The following is a 14,514-nucleotide window of genomic DNA, read 5'->3' on the forward strand; positions in this document are numbered from 1 at the left end:
TGTTCCAGCCCTATTCTCTGTGATGCTGCAGAGGTTTCTGAATTTTTTAGTGGAGTCTTTCCATTTGGATGTCAGACCCCTCAGGTTGCCTTCAGAATACACATCCCCTGGGATCTCTGTGGGTACATATCAGTCCTGCCCCTGTACCTCTCCAAGACTGTGCTGAAAACAAACCTGGGCTGAGTTTTCCAGCTGTGGGGTTTAATGCCACTGCTGAGTCTTGCTGGTGATGCTGTCAAGGTTGGGACTAAGCTGAAAATCTCAGCTGAAACGACTTTGCAGAGGGTCACCTCTTTATTAAAATCTCCAGTACATGGTGTGTTCTTGTTACAGCTCCTGAACCACACTGGCACAGGGAGCAGAAGGCACTAGCAGGAAAAAGAATGAGTCTGGAAATGTGTGGAAGAAAGCTGTCTGGAAATCTGTTCTCCATATCCTCTGGTGATAAGGCAAAGCTTTATGAGCCTATTCCACAACAGAGAGGAGTTTATATTAAACACCAGTAATGACTTTCTAGCAGGCTGCCCTTTCAGTGACTAAAGGGGCTCCAAGAGAGTTGGAGAGGGACTTTTGACAAGGGCCTGGACTGAGAGGACAATGGGGAATGGCTTCACACTGCCAGAGGGCAGAGTTACATTTGATAACAGAAAGAAATTCTTTATTGTGGGGTGGTGAGGCCCTGGCACAGGGTGCCCAGAGAAGCTGTGGGTACATCCCATCCCCATCCCCAAAAGTGCTCAGGGCCAGATTGGCCAGAGCTTGGAGCAACCTGGGATAGTGGAAGGTGGTCCTGCTCAGGGCAAGGGGTTGGAACAAGGTGTTCTTTAACCCTTCCAGCCCAAACCATGCTTGATTCTACAAAAACACTAAAGGATATCAGCCAGAGAAGCCTGGGCTCTCCACCACCAGCGGATTAGAGCAGAGTTTGTAAACAGCTGTTAGGTGGGTCCTGAGTGAGACAGAGGGGATGGGTTGGACACGTGGATGTCTTCCAGTCTTGTTTCCAATGAGCCTGTGCCTTTACAGAAATGCTTCCAGTGCTTAAAATTAGGGAGAAAAGCTTGTCAATGTGAATGTCTGAAGTGCAGAGAGAGCCCCAACACCTATATCAGAAGGTAAATCAAGAGAATTGCAAATTTGCTGTTTCTAAAAGTTCAGCTTCTTTAAAATAGATCATTACTCTGCAGAAACCTGTGGGGGTAACTGTTGACAGTGCTGACTTATGCTGGCCTAGATTTCAATTGCTTTAGCTCTAATAAGAGATTTAGTTTAATTCCATGTCAGTGGAGTCATCCCAAATTTGCATCACTGCAGCTGAGAGCTGAATTTGGCCAGTGGTAGCCATCAATAAAAATAAAAGGCAGTGTGGGGTTAATTGTTACTCTTTTTCTTGTGTTGATCAAAGGAAGCCTGCAAAATATGTCTGGGAGCCTTAGTGTTAGAGGCTGCACAGCCTTTTTCCACAGTCTTTCCTACAAAAAGCAACAGCATTCTGGCAAGGAAGATAAAGCTGTTTTGGGAAAGAGGTCTGGTTATTTATTTAAAGTCAAGTCTTTGAGGATCTGGGAGTCTTGCATCACTCAGTGCAGAGCAAAGGGCTGTGTGTGCTTTGGGTGCACTCGCAGGGGGTGGGGAGCAGCCTTTGCCCACCTGCAGCAGCCCTGCTCCAGGCACTGCAGGAGAGCCTGGTGAAGTGCTTTGCATTTCTCTCAGGGCAGTGGTGGCCCCTTTCTCATCCTGCTCACTGCTAGGGAAATGGAGTCTGGTGAGATCCCATTTTGGGTCTCCATGAGCTTTTGTAATTTCAGTGTCCTAAACATTTAGCCTTGGGAGAAAAGCAGCGGAATAAAAGAAAACAGAGTTTTAAACTGTCCAGCAGCTGTGCAAAAGGCAAAACTGCAACCACATGGGGTCTGGGAGGGATCTGAGGAGCAGAGATGTTTTTTGCTTTATCTTTTCCTAGTGATTTTCATCTTCTTCACTCTCTTAGGGATGCTGGGCAGGGGCAGGGACCCCTTCCACTAGATCAGGTTGCTCAGGACCCCATCCAGTCTGGCCTTGAACACTGCAGGGATGGGGCAGCCTCTGCCAGGGCCTCACCACATTCTGAGTAAAGAATTTCTTCACAATATCCACCCTGAAATCTAGTGAAATAGCACATCTTTATCTGTGACAGCACCCCTCCTAGGATGCACCCAGGGCATTTGAGGTGCAATTTCAATGCCTTTGATCTGAAGTAGGTGTGTTTTGTGTGGACATAATATAAACTGGCTTCCTCTTCAACAGATCGTGAAGGAAAGTAGTTGAGGCACCTTTTAAAATACTGTTTTCCTTACTGGAGCTTTTCTTATGTCCCACATAACAAAGAGAGGAGCCAGACTCCAGGATCAGGTTGGGGTTTTTCTGTTTCTGTTTTACTGTACAAGCTTGTATTTTTAGAGATCATGTGATGTCTGACTGCATTTGGGCATTTTTCTGAGAAGCTGTAGCTGTTCTCTCTCTCTTGTACATTAGCACAGCAGGCTCTGGGGGGCTTGTGCCCTGACCTGGCAGCAATGCCCCTGCCATCCAAGTGGCTGTGAGTGTGCCGAGAAATGCCTGGGCAGAGTTCCCATCCTGGTTGAGACCTTCTGTCTCCAACTGTGGAGCAATTTATTTTTGCAGCGCTTTATCTGAAAGGAGAAGACCAAGTTGGAAGTTGTGTGATACTGAATTTCCTTGCAGGAGATTCTCACTCTCTGCAAACACCCAGGCAGGTCAGTTGCTCTGAGAGCTCCCCATACAAGGGTTTGGGATGATGAAGACTAAAAGCTGCTTTCCAGGCTGGGAGAGGTTTTCTATAATCCAGGCTAACCGTGCATAGCCCTTTATCCCTGCCTAGTTGCTCAATTATGCATAGCAGGCCCAGATCTGCTTTGGGGCTGGCAGGGATGAAGTCTCAGCTCTAGAAGCTGGTGATCCTGTGCTGAGGAAGCAGAAGTCCAGCCAGTGCCAGAGAGGATGGGAGGCGCGGGTGCTGGGGCAGGATGGACAGCACGGGAGCAGCTCCACCTCTCCACCCCTGGTGGTGTGGGCTGCTTTTCCCTCTTCCCCCATGTTCTCTGTGGTACTGCTGCCTTTTAGCAGGCTCTTTAGTGAACTAGAGAGACCTCGGTTCTATGGTTTGTTTGCTTCAATTAGAGCTGACCATCCCTGAGGAGCAACTAAACTTCACATTTCCCTGTCCTGCTTCTGCGGGAAGGCTGTGAAGAGCTGCTCAGAGGGTGCTTGCTTTTTATGAGGGAGGTGGAAGGATGGAGCACAGCAGGGAAATGGCACTGAGGAGAGGGAGCTGGGGTTAGTAAATGTCAAGCTGTTCCTCCTGCGTGCTGGAGCACGTCCGCAGGCGCTGGAGCAGCGGCTGCGCCGAGGACGAGGCAGGGCTGGTGACAGGGGCCAGCTGGGGCTCTGAGGAGCCACTGCCCACGCTGCTCCCAATGGGCACCTGGGCTCTGTGCTCACAGAGCTGTGCCCTCAGGGCTGGTGGCATCCATGGTACCAGCTCTGGGAGTTGGTGTGGGGTAGATTTGCAAAGCCCTCTCTGAGCTGTGGCACCAGCGCTCACCTGCAGCTGCTTCCCTTTGCCTGCTCCCCTTGTGAGTCTTCAACAGAGAAAACCAGGACCTAGCACCTTCCTGGCTGATCCCTGCTTCTCCAGAAGGCCATTGCTGTGCCAGTGCCCATCCCCTGGCCCTGCAGTGGTGTGTGACCAGGAGGTGCAGCACGGCAGCACTGCCCGTCCTGGCGGGCTGTCAGCGAGGCCGCTGTGGCTCTTATCACTGCCTGCTCGATTGCCCCTGACATCCTCCTAATGTAACACAGACACCACGATGATTACCATCATTGCAAGGGCTATAAGCACCAGACAATGAAATTTAACAGCAGTAGGTGCAGCAGTGATGAGGGGTGAGATGGAAATCGTGCTGTCTCTGCTCTCTGCCTATGGCCCTGAACAGTCTCCACCTTCCAGCAGGATCTCTGGGGCCTGGCACTCCTTTTCCTCCCTGTCACCCAGCCACAGTGTTCCGTGCTTGGCCTTAACCATTTCACAGTGCTCTTGTTGGTCATTTATACCACTGGCCAATTCTCCTCAAAGCTCCCACTTCATCAGAGGGGTCCGCTCTGTGTACTCAAGGCAAAAGGAAATCTGCCCAAGGGTTCTCCTCTTTCCTTCTCTCTCATACTCTGAGCTGTGGGGAAATGGTAGGACCCTCCAGTAAGTGAGACAGGACTCAAAAGGGGCCAGACTGATGCTTGTCTGAGGGAAACCAACAGATCCTGGAGCTCCAGACCAGCATGTGAGCAAGCAGTGCCTCTCAGGGCAGGGATCCTGCTGCACTGTTGGCGGTACCGATGAATTCCCTTTGCAGACACCATATCTGGGTCACTGTACAACACTGATCCCAGGCACTGGGCTGGCTGCAGGAGCTTGAAGTATAGCCCTGAACAGAGACCTTCCCTGCCTCCCATAATAATGCTGGCTGGGAAAACCCTTTTGTTTTCCTGCTTGCTGGCCTTTGTGGGGCGTGGCATGGCACAGCCCCATTTCTGGGGCATGAAGGCTATCTTAGGTAGGGGTGGCTCTTGTACCTGCAGAGATGTGGTTTAGTCTTTGGCCTCCCTCACCTGGAGCACCCCAGCTTTGAGGTAGGATGCTCTGGGAGCAGGAAGGCAGCCTCTCTGTTGCTGCACGTAGTACTTTGCTCTTTTGCAAACATGCCAGGTTTGCACTGTGATTAAACGCTGCTGTTTGGACTGCAGCTGTCCAAACCTGGTGTATTGGATTCATACAGGGTGGAGAAAAAAATTAATTTCTGAAAAATGACTATTACCCAGATCAGATGCCTTTCCAGCAGGAGCTGGAGCACCACAGCTTCTCCCTGCTGGGTCCTGAGCAAACCCCAGGTGGGGTTTGAGCTGTGGGTGCACTCTATCCTGGCCCAGAGGGGCTGAGAGCTGCTGGGGTTACCAGGTGCTCTGTTGGGGTTCAGCTTTTTGCTTGCTGTTGTTCTTGAGGAAGGTGATGCTGTGCAAGCACAGTGCAGGGCTGCCCCTCTGATTTTGGGGAAGGGCTTCTTCTTGGCAGATGTGACACGGAGCTGGGGATAGAAGGAATGAGAAGAGAGGGCTCTGTTTCGGGTTACAAGTGTACCCCACATCCCTGCCCTCCCATCAGTGTCCTCCCTCACATCCTAGATGAGGAGGCTGAAGACAGTTGGCAAGGGGAGGCTGAGGAGACAAGTTTTACTTTCTGGTGGTGCTTTACAGGGCTCTCTCTTGAGACTTGTTATTTTCCTTCACGTTTTATCACTGGATACCTTGACCCATGGGAAGGTGTTGGGCCCTCTCATGGCAGCTCATCAAATGGTGATTTCTGCACTTATGGGAGTATTTCTGCACACTTTCCTTTCTCAGGCTGCCAAGTTTCATGGTGCTGGGTGTGCTCACAGGGAATTGGGGAGAGGAAAATGCTTTCTCTGAATTCTGACAGTTCCCTGAATATATAGGCACAGAGGGAATTAAAGGCAGAGATGAACATCATTTATTGTGCATCAGAAGCAAGGCAAACAAGTGAATTTAGAGAATGAGTGTTTCAAGGCAGTATCAGATCTCCTTCCTTGGCTGTACAGGTGCTGCTAGGAACATGTGCTGACAGTTGGTTGTGTTACCAGCTTTGCTCTTAAGTGAGGCCACTTAGCACTTCTGAGCTGGTTTAAATAATTTTTGTGGCTGTTTGTAATTGCACTATGCTTAGGAGTATTTAGGATTAAATTTTTCATGTTGCAGATTGTCTTGAACAGTTGGATTTTTCTTCCCCCCACCTGCCACTGCTTTATTTTTTTTCTTTGCTTTTATTTTTTTGTTTCAGCTCAGTATTTTCTATTGTTTGTCTGCTGTTAATATTCCCTCCCACTTCCCCCTGCTCTTGCCACTTATTAGTTCACTCTCAGCATCCACTGCTGGACTCCTTTCCACTGCCAGGATTGGATCTTCTGCTACTGCATCCATCTTCAGCCCTTCCCAGACTTTTTATTGAGATTGCAGTTCACAATGTGGTCTCAATCCCCATTGTCTGAGAACAACAGCTTCCTCCTCTGTGCTGCCTGAGGGCTGCTCCCTCTGTAGGTAACTCAGGGGCTCTCTACAGCCCTTCTCCTGCCCAGCAATCTCAGCTTTGCCAGCCACACTGAGCAGGACTAACACAAGGGTGTTACTTCTTGTTTCGGCGTGGCTGGAGCAGTGCAGCATGTGGCTTTGCTGGTGTCCCTGCATTGCCACCCACCTGCCCTGCCTGGCAGGGAGGCTGTGAGGGGATGGGGCTCGTGGCTCAAGGCATTGCCAAGTAAAACCCAGGCTGCCAAAAGCACACAAGGTGCAGCCCTTCTCCCCGAGGGTGTGGCACAGCCGGGTGCGAGGGTACGAACGTGGACTCACAAGCAGCAGCTCCTTGACTCTGAGGTCACCGGTGTTACTAATTTCAAAAACAGGTCCCAGAGCACTGGATCACAGGAGAATTTCAATGAGAATTGCTTTCTAATCTTGACAAAACTAAAGGTTTTTGCTATCGTTGAGGAATGTTCAGGATGTCTTTGGCCAGAAAATCCTCCCTTTGATTCAGCTCAAGGAAAAACCCAATATGGGAAATGTCACCTTAGATAAGTAAAACCTGGCCACGTTCTGAACAGCCCAGAGCAAAATGCTACAGTGGAGGCTGTGAAGTTCTCTGAATTGCCTGAAGCCCTGGAGCCCCCACCATTCATTCCCCTGCCTGTCTGGGACGTTCTCATGCACGTATGGTCACTGTTAATTTGTCTTGGATTGTTCTAATTAACGCCAGTGAACTGTTCAGCCAGGAAGACTGCAGAGCTCTGCAGCTGCAGAGGGGGCTGGAGGAGCAGCTCCTGCTTTCCTTTTCTGTTCTTTCCTCCCCGGTGGACAGGTACCGTTTCTGTCCGTAACCAATAGGAGACAATTCTGTTTCATAATAGGAAAATAGTAATGTCAGGACTCCCTCTGTACCCAAAGCTTTCTCCTTGAAGATTGCTCCTCTTTGCTTTCCTAATTGCTGCTGCTCAGCTGGAGGTATCCTGCATCTTCCAAGCACATGACTTTGTTGTGCTGTTCCTTACCAAGGGGAGAAAAAAAGAGTGTGAGAGAATATTGCTTTGTGTCGAGCTTTCCTTGCTTAACCCTTTCTGTGCCAATGTGGGGTGCTCTTCTCTAGTGCAGGATGTGCTGTTGGCAATACAAGGTTCTTGATCTGAAGCTCAGACTGTGATGGAGCTCTGTGAAGATGTGAAGAACATCTAGAAATTCTATCCTGAGTCACATCAAAAGCCACATCAAAGGGTCAAGGCAGGCAAGTGATTCTTGCCCTCTACTCTGCTCTGGTGAGACCTCACCTGGAATGCTGCATCCAGCTCTGGGACCCTTAACATAAGAAGCAGGTGGAGGAGGAGCAGAGGAGGGCAATGCAGATCACCAGAGGCTGGAGCACCTCTGCTGTGAAGACAGGCTGGGAGAGCTGGGCGTGTTCAGCCTGGAGAAGAGAAAGCTGTGGGCAGACCTTAGAGCCCCTTCCACTGCCTAAAGGGGCTCTGAGAAAACTGGAGAGGGACTTTGAGCAAGGCAATGGTGTGACATGACAAGAGGGAATGGCTTCACACTGAAAGAGGGGAGGTTGAGATTAGATATTAGGAAGAAATTAATTACTGTGAGGGTAGTGAGGCCCTGGCACAGGGTGCCCAGAGAAGCTGTGGCTGCCCCATCCCTGGAAATGTGCAAGGCCAGGTTGGACAAGGCTTGGAGCAACCTGGGATAGTGGAAGGGGTCCCTGCCCATGGCAGGGGGCTGGAATGAGATGGTATTTAAGGTCCCAAACCATTCTATAAAATAATTTCTTCTTGAGTCTGAGGATTCCTCTTAAATGTGTTCTCTTACTAAAGCATCCTCTTTGGAGTCCCTGTGCCCACAGAGTCACGCAGGGGTTGCCAAATTAATGTGAAGTGTGGGTGGTTTGGGACCGAAGTGATTTGGGTGAAGCCCATTTCAGACAAATCAGGTTGTAGGGTTGCCTTTCCTTGAAGGATGGCAGGTGTGGAGCAGGCAAGAGCAGAGCCTTGGGGAGGGTGCTGGAGCCATGCTCCATGTGTCTCTTAGGGACTGAGGAGTCAGATGAGGATCACACATGTCTGGCTCTTGGCTCTTGCAAGTCAGTAACCATGAAAATTCACAGAAATTCTGTTTTCTGCAGAAACCTCAGGAACAATCACACATGTCTGGCTCTTGGCTCATGGGCCATGCTCTTGCAAGTCAGTAACCACGAAAATTCACAGAAATTCTGTTTTCTGCAGAAACCTCAGGAACTACCAGATCTGAGCCTTTTGGGTGCTGCCCCACTGAGGGTGGGGCATGGGTTACTCTTCTGGCAGCCAGGGCAGGCGACCTGAATCCCTTGGGGCTTTCTGGGGGGGAAAAAAGCAGTTGCTGGAGTAGAGTTAGAATGGAGTAATGGTATATGTGGACACGGGGCTGCTGGAAGAGACTGCTGTTAGAAATTTCCTAATGTCATGGAAGAAAGGAGGAGCTTGGGCAGTGCAGGGGCCCCAGCGAGAGCTGCAAAAAGCAAAGTGGAAGCCTGGAGATTAACCCAGTAGGTCTGGAGGGATTGTGCACAGCTGAAAGGGCAGCCTTGGGCTTGGTCTCTCACTGTACTCCTCTGACAGCCTCAGAAACTGCTTTGTTTACCCATGAAAGGAAAAGGGAGACTGGAGCTGGGGAATGTCTCTGCTCTGGCTCTTGAATTCATTGTCAGCTGTCTTCAGCAAGTGGCGTTGCTGTCTATTCCAGTTTGTTATAAGGTCTGGAGAAAGAAGAGAGGGCAGTAAGTAGTTCCCAGCATGTTAGAGGGTCTCATCATGTGCCTGAGCTGTGTGATGTGCCACTATCCAGATCCTGGGCACCTGCCTGCCTGCACCTTTACTTTTGCTGGCTCCACCAAGAGAAAGAGCTGTGATGGTGTGAGCCTGGTGGGTGCCTCTGGCCAAGCCTCTCCTCAGTCCTGGGTGAAATGGAGGAGGTTCTGGTACATGTTTGTCATGTGGAAGCTGGTTGTTTAGTGTTTGTGTTTGGGTGCTGCTCTGACACCCAGAGCAGATGTGTCATGGGAAATTGCTTCTGCCACCCTGGTCCTCGTGGCAAGGTCTGCAACAAAGCACCACTTACAGACAGAGTCTCACTTGTGATGAAGCTCCAGCAAAGAGAGGGTTTGGTCCCGTGGGAAGCATGATTCAGCTCCTAGGGATCATGCAAGCTTGGGTAGGTGCCAGACATGCTTAGCATGGAATTTGCAGTTAAGCGTGGAGTCTGCTACCTCCCTGGGGAGGTCCAGCTCTCCTTGGAAGGTTCTCTGTTCCCATATGTCTCCATGTCTGGAGCTGAAGGTATTTGCAAGTAGCCTGAGGATAAAGAGAGAAGCAGAATCCTATTTGCTTTGTGGTTTTTCTTCATGTACCTTACTTAGGAAAAGATAAGGCCTGAGGAATTTATTTTTCTTGCTAGTTTCAGATGATGGCAATAAACTCTTCCCTTTGTCCCTGTGTTGGCTGCACCTGGGTTGCAGGCAGGTGGAGTTAACAAGTCAAGAAAAGATAAGGCCTGAGGAGTTGGGGTTTTTTTTGCTAGTTTCAGGTGATGGCAATAAACTCTTCCCTTTGACCCTGTGTTGGCTGCACCTGGGTTGCAGGCAGGTGGAGTTAACAAGTCACAAAATCATCTGAGGAGGTGACTGAGGGGTTTGTGGCTGTGAAGTCTTCTGGTGGGACTGATCCCTTCTTCTTGAGGCAGTGCTGATGCCAACAGCACCTCCTGGGTCTGGGGCTGTTCCCTGCAGTTGTATGATGTGCCTGTGGGCCATTGCTGCCACTTTGTGTGCAAACATTCAAATACAGATAACTGTACTGGCCTTTCAGGATAATCCTGGTATAGATTTGTGCCTCTACCCACCACAGCCTGGCCAAGGGACTTGGGCTTGCACTTGCCAAGCTCAGCAGGTGGCTTTGGGGAGGTGGTCAGTGGGCTTTGGGGATGCCCTTGGGCGAGGGAGGGCACAGCAGAAAGCATGGTGGCTCTGCCTGTGCCACAGGAGTGGCTCAGCAGAGGCAGGGATGGGCAGCTCAGCTTTTGAGTGAGAAGGTGGGATGCCCATTGCCTGCAAGCATGAAAGCAGGCAGCTGTAGAGCCAGTGGTGTGGACAGCAGGTTGACTGCATTTCTGTTTTTTCTGGTTGCAAAGCCTTTCTTCTCTTGCTCCCCTCATTTCCAAAGCTTATATTGTTACCTAATCCAAATTGCTCAAATTCTCTGTTAGAGGATCAGCTTTCTGTAGGAAGACTGCTGTACTCCTCACTAATATTGACTGTCTTTTTCTCTTGCTTCCCCTCTTAGATCTACGATGACAATAAAAGCCTTTTTGAAGTCAAGGAGAATGTGCCTAGGAAATTGGTGGAGAAGGTCGCGGGGGACATTGAGAGCCTCTTGGCCAAGAAAGTCCGTGCTTTAAAGGTAAGGAGATGGGCCTGTGTGCTGGTCCTTTGATGGACATGCTCAGCTTAAACAAGAGAGTTGATGCTGCTGCAGCAGTGTGATCTCAGCTTCAAAGTGATTTCTGTGATTGTGTGGCCTTTGCTGGGAACTGTATCCTGCAGTTGGACAGATTCATCTGGAGCATGTGAGGCAAGGATGTGTCAGTGGGGATGTCCTCCAGGTACCTCCTTGCTTTTTATCTCCTCCCACCGCCATGCAAACACCTGAAGGTGCTGCCACAAGAACATAGGTGACAGCAAAAGCCTGACAGCAGGTTTGATCCAGTCATTCAACTGGGGGTGTACTGGAAGCAGAGGGACTGCAGTGTCCCTGCTATCACTCATGGAGTGCTTTGGACAAGTGGAGCCTCTCCTGTTTAGGAGATGATGTGCCTGAAGGGTTTGTGCCGGTGCCTGGGACTTGAGCTCTGTGACTGCATGGGTCGGTTGCCCTCATGGGTACCTGCATACCTTTCCAATCCATTGTGCTATTTTGTAACACTCCTTAAATTAAGTCATTTTCTCTGTAGTGGGGGAAGGTGACCTGATCCATGGTGCTGCTCAGTAAAACCCAGCAGTGGCTATGGCAGGGTGGCAGCACGGCCATGCTCTGCTGCTGGGGCAGAGACAGGTAATTGCCTTCCTGGAGAGGGGGACAGCCTTCTCCACTGCAGAGGGGGGTGGATACTTCCCCTCCAGGAGCTGAGATGTCCTCTCTGAAACACAATTTCATCAACTGGCATTGTACAATGGGCATTTGGCAGTGTGGCCAGCTGGATGCACTGGAAGGGTGTCTGCAGGGTGATGGACGAGGGGAAGCCTTGGAGCAGGTAACACAGCTGATGTGTCCACAGAGGCACTGCAGCCAAAAACACCTGGTCACCTTTCAACCTGAGAGAGGGGAAATGTGCTGAGGTGAGAGAAGGGATGTTGCAGTAACTGAGGTGTAACTAAGGCAGTGAGGGTTTGGAAGTGACCTTTCTCCACAGTGAGTAAGAAGTGGTTGGGAGAATGTATGCAGCAGGAATCACAGGACACCCATGTGGGCTAGGGGAGTCTCAAGACTCAAGGCAGGACCTCAGTCAAGGGTGCTCAAAATCTGGCCTGAGTGTCCAGATGGTGTGAGGTTGTCCACAGTGCCTGACAAAGATGGTGGCTGTAGGAACTTGGGTGAAGAAGAATGCTGTTTACCCAATTTCTTACTCTGGGAAGTAAAGAATGATCCTGCTTGGGACTCACACAAAGTGTTTTAGCTTGAATGGAAGGAGCTGAAGTGGGACTAAAGAGGTGTAAACTGTCAGCACTGCATTTGGGATTGTGGAAGTGAAAATCAGGGAGACCAATATTCTTCTTAACATGAACTTGCATCCTTGTGCTCATATAGTTTGTGTGCATACTTGAGCATATATCATATTAAATGTTCCAGAGATGTGCAGCACCTATAGATGCTGGAAGAAGACACAGGTGAGAGAAGGTTGTAGCAATCTTGATCCACACCTGGACAGCACGTGGCTCCCATGGGATGCACAGGGTAATAACCCTGAGTTACACAGCGTGATGTGCTGAGTGGTTCCACTGTGACATTTGAATTTCAGCTCATCAAGTCACACTGTTTTTCTTTGCCCTTTGCTCTGAGTCACACAGACTTATAGAGAGTTTGTGCATCTTTTGGTGCTAGATCAAGGGTTGAACTGTGCCTGTGGTACAAATAACCTTGTTTGTCTTCCAACTGTCTTTCTTTTTTGTTGGGTTTTTGGGCAGGACTCTCTGGTGTGCTGTGAAGGACTCGCCTGTCACAGGAGTGATTCTGGCAGTGCTGGTTAGGTAACAGCACATGGTGCTGTCTTTATAGTGGAAACAATGAACCCTTGACCTAAATCAGTCTTTTAAGAGGACTCCTTCAGAGTGCACTCTCAGGTGGAGCAGACTTTTACACCCAGTCTCCATGTAAATTCTTGACATTTTGGATTTGTGGTACTAACAACAAAATCTGGAAACGAGGAAGTTGATGGGGGAAGAGAAATTGAATCTTCTAAATTTCTCCCACATTTTGTTGAGCTCCTTTCAATCAGTGGGGCTCCCATAGCTCCTTCCTTTCTCCTGTCTGTTTTCATCTGTCTCAACTCTCCCTTTAGTTGAATCATCTCTCCTGGAGTAATTTCCTCCTCTTCTCTCATGACTCACAATAGTGATGATGACTTCTTGAAACATATTTTTCAGCATCCGAATCAGGTGGGACTCCATGTATTGGCAAGGGCAAGTGAGGAGGGAGAAATGGAATCTCTCCTTGATGTATGAATTGCCCTGTCACTCATGTGCTCACTCCATCAGGAGACATCCCTGTCCCCTTTGCTGCAGGAGAGAGAAGAGTTGCTGCCTGGGCCTCAGTGGCTTTGCAGGAAGGTGCTCACAAGCCTTTGGGCACACACCATGGTGCACAGCTCAGAGCCCTGTTCTGATTAGGTGGTGATTCAGTCCAGTCATCAAAGAACCTATTCTCCTCTGTTTCTAAGTGAAAATATTAATGTGTCTTTATTAAACGATGTGCAGAGCATTTATTAATACAGTTTCTTACCTTGTGTGTTGCATTTCTAAGAGGCAGAAATCAAACGCAAGGAAACTGAACCGTCTGGCCCTGACAGCCATGGTGCACACTGTGGCATGGATCTGGCACTAACAGAGCACTCTGATTTCCCACTTGCATTTTGGAGGTGTGCTGGAGCCAGGGGTGTGTGGCAGAGAGGGTAATTGCTTCCTAAAATCAAGCACCTACAAGGGGCTGGTTATTTGGATGCTGTCTCTCCCTTTTTGTTCCAGAGCATCACATCAGATGACAGTCTCATCATGAGACAAAACAACTCCTAGGGAGATGTTTTTGCAATTCCCACCTGTTCCACCTGGCACTACACCTGGATCCTGGGGGAATTCTACCCCATGTCCCATAAAATGGCTTCTGTTTGACATGGATTTGCATCAGCACTAATCCATTGCTTCAAGCCTGGCCTCCCAGTCACCTCTGGGCTCTGTAGTTCCAGCTGCTTTTTATTCCCAAGATTTAACAGGAAGGGAGAGAAAAAAGATGGCCTTCAATACCGAAAATGCATCTAATTTCCTCTGAATTACTTTCCTGGAAGTAAAAGAGTAAGGTGGAGTGACTCCTGGAGGAGATGACATTACATTTACCCAGTGTATTGCATTGTGGGGCAGTTCCAGAGCTACAGGTGAGGTGTAAGGAAGCAATAGGTGTGTTCCTGGTGGGAGTTTAGTGGGCTGCTCTTGTCTACATGCATGAGCTTGTCCTTGTTAGGGCTAAAAAAGACACGTTTCAAAAGACGTGGAAAGGAGTGAGGTGCCATGTTGCCAAATAACCACAAATCCCCCTTGGATTTTCCTTGTGCTGGGAATCACAGCTAGCTGGCTCGTGGCTTTACATCATCTGAGACTAAAACTCATTGGGCTGTTTTTTTGTCAAGCAGATTCTTTGTCACTTTTTCAACTTTATTTCCTGTCTCCTCTTCAGTTTTTCAGTGTGTTCAGACCCCTCTTTGCCTTTGTATGTGCCCAGAGAGATATATCCAGGCTGGGGCTTCTTTGGGAGCTTGTTTGGGAGCCCAGATGTTGGAGTTCGCTGTTGGTGGAGCTCTGAGTGAGCCAGGGAAAAGCCATCACCTGAAGGTGTGGTTGGTGTGGGTCCAGATTCCCAAACCCAAGGGGCACTTTTTCTATCTTTTAGAATACTGTGTTGAGTGATGAGCGATGCCTCCAGGTCTGTTCTTTCCTGAAGCTCTGCAGACTGGGGGAGAAGGAAGTTGTGATTTGATGGAGGAGGAGGCTGAGAGGTGGAAATTTTAGATCCTAGGATATGTTTTAAGATTGTTTCTCCTTTTTATATA

General features: G+C 49.3%; 1 protein-coding gene across 2 annotated transcripts in view; it reads left to right on the forward strand.

Annotated features, from left to right (window-relative positions):
- Positions 1-14,514, forward strand: part of CACNA2D2 (calcium voltage-gated channel auxiliary subunit alpha2delta 2) — a 208,987-nt gene that overhangs the window by 72,051 nt on the left and 122,422 nt on the right. For both annotated transcript variants that reach the window (XM_039733882.1, XM_039733883.1), the window contains exon 3: positions 10,485-10,601. In XM_039733882.1, coding sequence (XP_039589816.1) covers positions 10,485-10,601 — 117 coding nt within the window. The remainder of the gene's footprint in view (positions 1-10,484; positions 10,602-14,514) is intronic.

The sequence above is a fragment of the Passer montanus genome, unplaced genomic scaffold (genome assembly GCF_014805655.1).
Source record: "Passer montanus isolate IOZ18808 unplaced genomic scaffold, ASM1480565v1 scaffold9, whole genome shotgun sequence".
Classification (NCBI taxonomy): Eukaryota; Metazoa; Chordata; class Aves; order Passeriformes; family Passeridae; genus Passer; species Passer montanus.